Below are 12099 nucleotides of genomic sequence, written 5' to 3'. Positions count from 1 at the left end.
ATATCTCTCTCCACAGATGTAGTCAATTTGATTCCCATATATTTCATGTGGCCAGGTCCACATGTATAGTGTTCATTTATGTTGGTGAAAAAAGGTATTTGCATTGAAGAAGTCATTGGTCTTGCAAAATTCTATCATGTGATCTCCAGCATCATTCCTATCACCAAGCCCATATTTTCCAGCCACCAGTCCTTCTTCGTTTCCAACTTTCGCTTTCCAATCACCAGTAATTATCAATGCATCCTGACTGCATGTTTGATCAATTTCAGGCTGCAGAAGTTGGTAAAAATCTTCAATTTCTTCATCTTTGGCATTAGTGGTTTGTGTATAAGTTTGAACAATAGTCAGGTTAACTGGTCTTCCTTGTAGGCATATGGATATTACCCTATTTATCACTGACAGCATTGTACTTCAGGATAGATCTTGAAATGTTCTTTTTGATGATAAATGCAATACCATTCTTCTTCAAGTTGTCATTCCTGGCATAGTAGATGATATGACTGTCTGATTCAAAATGGCCAATACCAGTCCATTTCAGCTCACTAATGCCTAGGATATCAACGCGTATGTGTTCCTTTTCATTTCTCACAATTTCCAATTTTCGTAGTTTCATACTTCGTACATTCCATGTTCCGATTATTAGTGGATGTTTGCAGGTGTTTCTTCTTATTTTTGAGTCGTGCCACATCAGCAAATGAAGGTCCTGAAAGCTGGACTCCATCCACATCATTAAGGTCAATTCTACTTTGAGGAGGCAGCTCTTCCTCAATCATATTTTGAGTGCCTTCCAACCTGAGGGGCTCATCTTAGTCTCTAATCAAAACTAATTCAGACCTCACTCTGCTGTAACTTTTCATTCAAACAGATTAATTAGAATGACTTCAAAATGGTCTTCTCATCCCGCCAAATAAAATACCAAAATCTTGATGCTATAATTTTTAGATGTACAGTAATAAGAGTAATGAAACTAAAAACTCATAACAAATTCCACTCTCTCTTCTCTGAATCGAAAATGTTTAGTAAAAATTTTATTTCTAGGGTCTCCATGCTAAACCATGAAACTTTCCCTAGGATGAATAAGTTCATTTTCTACTTTATTCAAATAAATGGACCAATCTAAAAACCAAACCCATTGCTGTCCAGTTAATTATGACTTACAGCAATCCTACAGGACAAAGTAAAACTGCCCATAGGGTTTCCAAAGAGCAGCTGGTGGATTTGAATTACGAACCTTCTGGTTAGAAATCAAACTCTTAATCACTGTGCCACCAGAGCTCCAAATAAATGAACAGCAGGGAACAATTTAATATATACTTATTTGTGACAAAATATCAAAAAATGAACAGCTTACTAATTAAATATTTTCTACTGAAAATATTTAAAATTGGGGTTAGAAGTAATAACTGTTCTCTAACGTTTTAAGAGAAGGAACCTGGTGGCGCAGCGGCTAAGCACTTGGCTGCTAACAGAAAGGCTGGCAGTTCCAACCCACCAGCTGCTCTGCAGAAGAAAAGCGTGGCAGTCTGCTTCCATAAAGATTACAGCCTTGGAAACCTTATACAGCAGCTCTGCTCTGCCCCACAGGGTTGCTATGATTTAGAATCAACTCATCAGCAACAGGTTTTTTGTTTTTAATGTTTTAAGAGATTAAGCCCTGGTGGCACAGTGGTTAAGTGCTCGGCTAGTAACCAAAAGGTTAGTGGTTCCAACCCACCAGCTGCTCCATGGGAGAAAGATGTGGTATTCTGCTTCCGTAAAGATTAAACCCTTGGCAATCCTATGGGGCAGTTTTTCTGTACTGTCACAGTCTTATAAAATGACCATAAATTACTTTTATAATCAGAATAAGCAAAACCATTTTCATTGAACATAGTTACTGTAATCTAGTTTTCTTTTGTCAGTAGTGGAACATGAATACTTCGGCTTTTACTACTATATATGTGGAGCCCTGGTGGCATAGTGGTCAAGAGCTACAGCAAGCTACAGCTGCTAACTAAAAGGTCGCAGTTAGAATCCTGCAGCCGCTCCCTCGAAACCCTATGGAGCAGTTCTACTCTGTCCTATAGTGTTGTTATGAGTCGAAATCGACTCGATGGCAATGGGGATGGTACCATGTATGTAAAAAAATGATGCTACGGAATAATGTTATGTAAAAGTTAAACTTTAGTGCGAAGTCAAATAGTAGATATTATTTGGCAGTATAAAGCTCAGAAGTCAACATGACTGCTAGAAAAATTTATGTTCTAAAAGAAAGCACTTTTTAATTTTTTAACTTAAAAAAGGACAAAAGAGCTATGACTATGAAGTAAACAGTAGAGGCTAAGAAGTAAAGAAGTATAGTCTAAGACATCAAGAAAAAACATTTAGCTGGAAAACAAATGGCTGCATTTTTTTAAAAAAAAACATTTTGAGAACATCAAAACAAATTGAGGTTATAAATACACAATTTCCCCAATTTTTTAAAAATAAGAATGGAGAGACACAAAGGGTTACAGTTCAGAATTCTGGAATAAGCTGCCGTAAAAGTTACCAAGTTCACAAAAGTACCTTTGCAAGACGAGGAACTGTTGTTGGAAAATCGGAATGCCCAAGTTGACCAAAGGTATTGCTACCCCATGAGTAAACCTATCAGAAAACCACAGAACAGTAAATAAGAGTAGTGAACCTGATTCTGTATGTCAATTCTGAACCTATTATAATAACTTTTATATATATACATATATATACATCAAAAGTTACAGACAAATTACTTATACTAGTCTCCGTACTCTTAAAACAACAAATACTAAGAAAATTCATTTTTAAACAAGACCATAGATAATAAGCAGACAGAGTACCTAAGACACAGAGTCCAAGGGCTAACAATAATAATAATAACAATAACTGACATTTTTTGAGGTACTTACTAGCCAGGCACTGTTCTTAACACTTTCCCTGTATTAATTAATGTTTAATTTTCACAACAATCTTTTTTTTTTCCCTACAGATAAGAAAACTGCCCCAAAACAACGCACACGGAGAGGTTAAATAACTTACCCCAGCTCACAACTTTGTAAGTGGCAGAGCTAAGATTTAATCCAGGAATTATCCTATACTGTCTCTTACAAAGAAGGTGATGGAAAAACGAAAGTAAGTGCTATTAAAAAAAAAGTAATCATGATTTCTTAATCTGTACATAGGAGTACTATGGAATGACCGTAAAGCCTTTTCATATATGAAGAGTTATTGCAGAAGAAACAGAAGTATTCATGTTCCACTACTGACAAAAGAAAACTAGATTACAGTTACTATGTTTAACGAAAATGATTTGGCTTATTCTGATTATAAAAGTAATTCATGGTCATTTTACAAGACAGTGACAGTACAAAAAAATATAAAGTGAGTGAAAACCACTACTGAATTGACCATTTAGAGACAACTATTAATTTGTTTTGGGAAGATACACATATATCCTTCCAGAAATTTTAATGTCTGCAAGATAGATATAACGTACACACAAAATGTCAAGTGCAAAATGGGAGCATGCCAAAACCGCTGTTTTGTGACCTGGCTTTTTTTTTTTTTTTCCACTTATGCTATGCACTGACATTTTCATATGTCAATAAATATAGATCTACAACATCATTTTAAATAAGTACACACAGAATTCCACTGTGGGCAAAATTGTAATCAATTACCAACTGAATCAAGCATATTTCTTAGTAAGTTATTTCTAAATATTTAGTATTTAAAAAATTGATATTAAAAATTCTTGAATCTATGTGTGTGTGTGTGTGTGTGTTATCTATTCACTTAGGATAAATTTCTAGGCAAAAGGCTTTGGGTCAATAAATATGCACACTCTGCTATGTGATACATACTGACAAACTGCCCTCCAGAAAGGTCGAATTTACATTCCCACCAGCGATGTGTGTACCCTTTCCCCTATATTCTCATGGTCACTGAGTATTAAACGCAATCTTTGCTAGTCTGGTAGGTGAGAAAAATATTTTACTGTTGTTTATTTAAACATGTTTACTAAAACGGTCAGTCATTCTTTTCATTTATTGCTGGCCATTTCTATTCTTTTACAAACAGAATATAAATATCCTTGAATAATTTTTCTTTATGTACCATAGTAGCAACTGGTTATCTACCATAACCAAACCAATATATGCTATAAATATTTTTCCCCAGTTTGTTATGCATCCTAACTTTGTTTGTCATGTTTTTTGCTGATCAGGATTGTTGAGTTTTTATATAGACAAATGTACCATCTTTACTTTCTAATTTCTGGGTTTTGACATCATGCTTTTTCTATTCCTAAGGTTGTTTCTAAAAAAAAAAATAACCTAAATTTGTTTTAATACATGTAAGGTTTTATTTTTTAACATCTGCACCTTAGAGGAGTATGTAAGGTTAGCTTTATTTATTCTTCCACAAATGAGAAGCCCATGGTTCCAATAGCATTTATTGAATACTCAGTCTTATTTCCCCAACTGACCAGAAATGCCCATTTTTATCATATACTAAACTCTCATATATATTCAGTTCTATTTCTAGTCCATAGGCATATTTCTGTTCCACTGATCTGTTTGCAGTTTTGTAATACATTTTGTAAGGCTAACGCTCACTCTTCCTTTCTGTTCTTTTTCAGGATTTACCTAACTCTCCTCCTATGCTTATTCTCCTAGAATAATTTTGGAATCATTTTATCAAGTTCTAAATATTATATTGGAATATTTCTGGAATTATACTCAATTTATAGATTTAGAAAGGATGACATTTTGCAATACCGACTGTTCCTATCCAAAAATAGAATCTCTTTCCCCTTATCCAGTTTTCTTTTACGACATTCTAGAAGAATTCTATAGTTTGTGTCATATGGGCTCTATACATTTCCTACCAAGATTATTCCTATTTCCTTTATACTTCTGCTATTATTGGGAACAGCTTCTCCTCCCCCCCTTCCCCAGTATGTTTTCTGTTTTATTGCAGGTATATAAGAAAGCCAGTAATTTGTATGTCTATTTTGTAGCTGACCATTTTCCTAATTTCTCATTTTTAAGCTTTTTAGATGATTCATCAGGGTAATCACAGTAAATTTTCCTTTTATTTTCCAATATTTACATTTGTTTATGGTATTTTAGTTCCTTGGCTAGCCTAGTATGTGAAATTTAAAATAAAATATTTAAAGGGTTTAGAATCCTTCACTGCCTTTCCAAAAAGATAAAGGGATTGGTGGAGAATCCTTATCTGAATACACTTAAGAACAATTTGAAACCACTCATTTTTTTTAGGAGGTTTTATGTAAGTATAAGCATGGTTTAAATGATTCTACAGATCACTTCCAGGTCCCAGAATTTTAAAAGGAAAACGTCTTCCCCCCTCCCCTTAACATCTGAATTATGGATTTTCTTCATCTAAGAATAAAAATTCACCAACAAGCTTTTAAAAATATTGTCATTCTGCCTTCCATGAAAATAAAATCAGCATTTAATAGTTTGCCTCCTACCTGGGATTTCGCTGTAAGTGCAAGAGAATGATAGCCACCTGCCTCCAGATAGATTACTTCTTTACCATCCAGAAATTTTACACACAATGGCTGAAGCCTTGAAGAAAAACATACACACTCATATAAACTCAAAGAAAGATGTAAACTCAACAAGAATCATAGCCTTTCTCAAATTTTAGAATAACTTCTTTCAAGTAAAGCTAAACAATTCAAAAGAAAACAAAGTAAAAATACCAGATATCTGCTCAATCTACTCCTAAATACTCTAAATAGTTTTTGGATGGTTTTAATTTGATCTCTATCAACCGCTAATTAACCCCACAATCCAAATCTGTTAAGAATCGTAAAACCTATTACCCTGAGATAATCTTTAAACTTTAAACCAAAAATATACCCCAAAGTCTTCTTAAAACCAAACAACAGTATAGCTTAACTAGTAAAGAATGCTTGCCTTGAGCATTGTGCTCTTTTAAGATCTATCTAAGAAGTGCCCTGGTGGTGCAGTGGTTAAGCACTTGGCTGCTAACCAAAAGGTCGGCAGTTTGAACTCACCAGCTGCTCCTCGGGAGAAAGATGTGGCAGTCTGCTTCCGTAAGGATTTACAGCCTTGGAAATCCTTTGGGGCAGCTCTACTCTGTCCTACAGGGTTCCTACGAGTCGCAATCGACTCAATGGCAGTGGGTTTGGTTTTTTTGGTTTTTGTGAGATCACACTGACAACAGCAACTAAAAAGATTAGATAGGACCCTGAGGGGTCAGTGAGTTCCCGTAAATGGGGGAGGAACAACTCAGAAAAGGAGGGTGGCAATGGCTGCACAACTCAAAGAATGTAATCGGTGTCACTGAATTATACGGATAGAAACAGTTGAATTCGTGTATATTGCCGTGTATATTCTCAACAACAAAAGTAAAATAAATTACATTAAAAAAATTATAAAACTAAAATGATTCATTATGGCAGAGAATAAACTTAGGACACAATACAATCATAGAGGGGAGTTAAGAACTTTTTTTTTTTTATTTTTTCACTTCACTCTGCTAAGAATAGAGACATTTGTATTATCTGGCTGCTTGAGATAATTATCCCATTTACATACCTACAAAGTTCACAATAATCTAATTTATTAATATCATTAAGAGTTCCTCTAACGCACATGGATAAACCCAGTTGCCACTAACTCACTTACGACTCATAGTGACCCCATGTGTGTCAGAATAGAACTGTGCTCCATAGGGTTTTCAGTGGCTGATTTTTCAGAAGTGGATCACCAGGCCTTTCTTCCAAGGTGATGCTGGGTGGACTTGAACCTCCAGCCTTTTGGTTAGCAGCTGACTGTGTTAACCATGTGCACTACCCAGAAATTCCAATGTACATGGATAGACACAGTTTAATTTCTCAGTTATTTTGGCAGGTGCAGAGACACCTTTTTTTTTCTTTTTTTAATTTTTATCGTGCTTGAAGTGAAAGTTTACAAATCAAGTCAGACTCTCATACAAAAATTTATAAACGCCTTGCTATATACTCCTAATTGCTCTCCTCCAATGAGACCACACACTCCTTCTCTCCACCCTCTCTTTTCGTGTCCATTTGGCCAGCTTCTGACCCCCTCTACCTTCTCATCTCCCCTTCGGACAGAAGATGCCAACATAGTCTCATGTATCTACTTGATCCAAGAAGCTCATTCTTCCCCGGTGTCATCTTCTATCCCACAGTCCAGTCCAATCCCTGTCTGAAGAGTTGGCTTTGGGAATGGTTCCTGTCTTGGGCTAACAGAAGGTCTGGGGGCCATGACCAAAGGGGTCCTTCTAGTCTCAGTCAGACCATTAAGTCTGGTCTTTTTACGAGAATTTCGGGTCTGCATCCCACTGCCCTCCTGCTCAGAGACATCTTTTCAGGTAAAAAACTGTTGGCTCTTTTTCAAGTTTTCTGGCAAAAAGCATATTAGTTTATTCACTGTTGACTCTTTTTTATAACTTAAAAATCTGAACCATTCCATGACACATAATAATCCAGAGTTTGAGGAAACTGAAACTAAGAGGCTTCCACAGAATCTTTCCTGTTAAGAGTTCTGTGACAGGAGACAGGTTATTTAAACCAGTTCCTTTCAGTAAACACAGGTGGCACTTACCTAGGCAGAACATCACCATGCCCCAGCTGCCCTTCCTTCCCTTTCCCCCATGTCCACACCTCTGTTCTCAGAGAAGGGAGGAGCGCATCGGCCTCCCCACTGTATGTGGGGGTCAGAACCACTGTCCGCGTTTTCACTCGTGCAGCCTTTCTCAAGAGCCTGGGGGATACTGAAAAAAAGAGGGGTGGAATGAAAGCGTAGGGAGCAAGAAGATATCACTGAAAAACTGCTGATTTTCAAAGTACACTAACATGGTATTTTAGAAGCATATTCTATATGGTTTCTCTGCAAAAAGGTGATTTAGCCTTACCACCTTCCCTATAGAGATTCACATACACATTAGCATGCTGAAGGCACTGACAAGTCCTGCAGTAAAAAGCCCTGTTTAAATTTATTTAACCCAGCCCTGCTTCCAAATTTTCAGCCACAGATACTTTCTTATATAGCATCTATTGACATTTTGTGGACTGGCATTACCAAAATACAACTCTAAGACTTACCAAAATACAACTCTAAGACTGACAAATATTTTTCCCATTTCAAAGCAAAATTAAAAGTTAATAAAGCTTTCCAAGTCAAGGTCTAAGTTCAAATATATTACAAATAATTATAATAAAAGACACATTTTAGATATAAAATTAAAGAATGTCTACAGTGGGAAAAGACCATAAAAAGGAAGTACTAAAATACAAACATTTTCTACATGCCTGAATATTTCAAATTCTATTATAGAGAGCTTAAATAATCTTTTAAAAGAATGCTGCCATCTTCTATTTGTAGTGTCAAAATTTCATCAAAAGTACACATTCTGTAAAGCTTACACATCAATTTGGTAGGAATGTTTGTTTTTAAGAAAAGCATCAAATGTCACTAAGTGTAGACTTAGTCACTCAGTCATTAACTTCTGGGCCACAAGAAAGTGCTCATAGCTGGCTAAGATCAGTATCTTTTCTGGTGAGTGTACCATCCATTTTTATGCATATAAAGACTCAAATAAACCTACTTGATGTTTCCTCAAGGATGTATTCCAGATAATTTTAAAAGAGAGAGGGAAAAAGAGTTCATGTAAATTTCTTCCAGAGACATTTTTAGGTTACTAAGTAAAATTTAACCTTAGTAAATAAGTCCCTTAATATGGCTGCATACTTCATACGGTCTAATGACAGGACAAAAGCCAATATTCCCTAGTTGTTGTTCAAAGAGATCTCAAATATACTTAAAAATGTTAAAGGACATTTTAGAATAAAAAATTTGGGGTACAAGATTCTTCATACTTAACAGAGTGCATGGGCTTTCTTACATATCATATATATACGTATATATTCAAATTAATCAGGATTAATTAAGGGTTTTACCTGCATAGTTGAAAATCTAATGGCAATGAGAATTAGAAGGCAGAAGAGAAGTACAATGGCACGAGAAAGTACAGTAAGGCAGGCAGGTGCAGCGAACGGGGCAAAGCAGAAAAGGTAAATCTTAGTACAGTCTAGGGTTCCTACCTCTGGAGCTTTGCACAAAATGGTATAAACCAAGGTATGGCAAACTACAGCCCATAGGTCAAATACAGCCTACCAACTGTCTTTGTAAATAGTTTTACTGAAACATAGCCTTGCTCATTTGTTTATATATTGTTTACAGTTGCTGTCATACTACAAGAGCATAGCTGAGTAGTTGTGACAGAGACTATATGGCCTGCAAATCCTAAAATATTTCTTTCTGAACCTTTACAGAAAAAATTTGCCGATTTCTAGTCTAGTCCAGTGCTTCTCAAACTTTAATGTGCATACTAATCACCTGGGGATCTTATTATAATACAGATTCTGATTCAATATGTTTGTAGAAGGGCCTGAGATTCTGCATTTCTAACAAGTTCCCAGATGCTGGTACTGCTGCTGCTGGTAGTTTGCAGACCACCTTTGAGAAGCAAAGGTCTAGACGACCAAGATTGCTGAAATGATTAAGAAACGTAGAAAAACCAATTGTGTAATACTCTTTATACTCTAAAAAGTTCATTGCTAATGGTTTCAGAAAATGAAGTTTTTCCTTATTGAAGCTTAAAAATAAATTATATGGGGATGCTAGAATTACCTCCTCTTTCAGGCCAAGTACAACAATTCCTCACTTACCCAATAATGGTCACTTATCTGCAACCTCATCTATCTGGAGGATAGACCGCAACTAGGAAATAAGGAGGCTATTGCTATCTTCCAGAGCAATAAAATAAATAAGGTTCATAAGCAGAAGCAGACATCCAGAAAATGTTACATTCTATAGTTAGTCCTAAAGCAGAGAAATATGTAACTTTCTTTTAAAACCACTAAGATGGCCAAAATTAAATAAAACTTGACATTTAAATAAATCAGCTTTAATAATTAGGAAGGCAAATTATAACATAATATAATATAGCATGTAATGTCAGGAGCATCTGGGATTCACAAGACCTGGTTATTTCCTTACCTTGTGACAACAATCCAGGGAGAGAGAGTCTTCGACTGCCTCCCTCTGATTCTTCTTCTCTGATATCCACAAGACTTGAACTTTTCTTTCCTTGCATTGATTCCTGTTTAACCTGTTCTTCTCGGCTATCTTTCAGACCTTCTGGGCCTACAGAACTACTGCCTGCCTGAGCCCCAGTTTCACAAGGGGCTGTACTATAAAAGTTCATAACTTTCTTAAGAGACAAGGCCCCAGCTTCATACGTAGCAGCCACTCTCACACCAACAGCAGATGCACAAGACACCACTAAGCTGTTTAGGGCCGAGGTGCTTGTGGTTGGCAGGCTGTGAAGATTAGGAATTGCTTCTTCTACAAGTGGCTAAAATATACACACATAAAAAAGTATATGTACAAATATAATCCCTTATACAACAATCAATGAAGAGAAAGCTTAACACCCATCACTATTTGCATGCTTAGCGAATTTAAAACAACAGAAGAGGGCTTAAAGCATAAAGCTATCCTTGCTTGACTGTGGACTTAACATACTAGAAATGAGTTCTTAAAATACAGTTCCTTACCAAGTACTTCCCTTTGGATGTTGTGTTTTTCCATGGTGTTTAAAAATAAATCCCAGCTGCCCTTATAAAATTAATCACAGTGGAAGGGGAGGGAGAGGAAAAGGGTAGAAAACACTGCCTTTCTTACAAGGTGCACAGTGACAGCTCTGGGAAATAGGACGAAAAAATGCGAGTTTTATTACTGATCACTTTTAGGAACATTCACATATACGTATGTTGGGAGATATAAAAAAAAATTAGATTTTAAGAAGAAAAGGCTTTTCCTAAAATATTTGATAAACTGAAATTTAGGTATAGGACATATAAGCAGAAAATTAAGTTAAATGCTGACCTATCAGCCATAAATTATGTTCTTAAATTCAAGTTGTTCTACTGTCTCATCAATGAGTTGTTTTTCACAGCCTGTGGGTAAGGTAAACTGAAGGATTACCTTTGCTCTCACTACCAAGGAGGGTAAATGTGGTAGGTTAATAATTAAACATTTGTAGCTAAATAGTTCGTTCTTAGTGTGATTCATAGGTGTATTCAAAAGTCAAACTAAAGTTCTCTAATATCTTGGTGAAATATCTGTTGAAATTCAGTCCAACCTAACAAATACCACTGTTTACTCAAAGGGAAACCTGTGCAACCTACCTACTAAAGACAAGAAAGCTATGGCCGTATCACCACAGATCACAATAAAAAATGTGCTCCTTAAGGGTGACTATTTTAAGGTGTTCTGAGCATTAGCTAGAGGAAAGTCACAAAATTCTAGAGTATATAAACATCCCATTATTCTTCTAAGTGATTCCTTCTACTTAATTATACTTAAGAATACAGGACTAATAATTTTGATGAAAGACATAATTTTAAGAGTCCCAGTCAACCAATAGTAAAATTCAACAGTTATATGCTTCATTGCCACAAAATTGTGTGAAATTTTTGGCTTATTTCACAAAAGTGAGATATCATTTCAGTAATATCGGGCCAAAAGAAAAAAAAATTTGTCTAACAACACAAGTTTCTAATGAATGAGCCATATGAATGAAATGCTATTTACAAAGAAAAAAAAGAATTAAATTTAACATAAACATGCATACTACCAAAACTGGCATAGGAAACAAAAACTTTAAATGTTTAACAAAATTAACCCAAAGGAAAATGTAGTTTCAGTAATGGCAATGTGATAAACAAGCTGTACAATAAAGTATTAACTTGAAAATTAATAAACTGACTTTTAAAAAGTCAAAGTCACACTTTTTTCAAAACCATGTGAAAGTCTAAGAATTTTCTACATGCATTCTTATTAAATTACTTTTGTTTTGTTTAGACTTTTACAATGCCTTTCTTCAGATAACAGGAGAAAGATGTATCAGTCTGCTCCTGTAAAGATTATAGCCTCGGAAACCCTATGGGGCAGTTCTACTCTGTCCTATAGAGTTGCTTTAAGGTGGAATCGACACGACAGCAATGGGGTTTTG

General features: G+C 35.6%; 1 protein-coding gene across 2 annotated transcripts in view; it reads right to left on the bottom strand.

Annotated features, from left to right (window-relative positions):
• ALS2 (alsin Rho guanine nucleotide exchange factor ALS2) overlaps positions 1-12099 on the bottom strand; it is a 71830-nt gene that overhangs the window by 38688 nt on the left and 21043 nt on the right. For both annotated transcript variants that reach the window (XM_003406134.4, XM_023542327.2), the window contains exons 5-8: positions 10080-10437; positions 7623-7791; positions 5495-5591; positions 2548-2625 (exon numbers count right to left, since the gene is read on the bottom strand). In XM_003406134.4, the coding sequence (XP_003406182.1) occupies positions 2548-2625; positions 5495-5591; positions 7623-7791; positions 10080-10437 (702 nt within the window). The remainder of the gene's footprint in view (positions 1-2547; positions 2626-5494; positions 5592-7622; positions 7792-10079; positions 10438-12099) is intronic.

This window comes from Loxodonta africana, chromosome 6 (genome assembly GCF_030014295.1).
Source record: "Loxodonta africana isolate mLoxAfr1 chromosome 6, mLoxAfr1.hap2, whole genome shotgun sequence".
In the NCBI taxonomy this organism is placed as follows: Eukaryota; Metazoa; Chordata; class Mammalia; order Proboscidea; family Elephantidae; genus Loxodonta; species Loxodonta africana.
The sequence above is the reverse complement of the archived record's forward strand: the minus strand, read 5'-3'. Positions and strand labels throughout refer to the sequence as shown.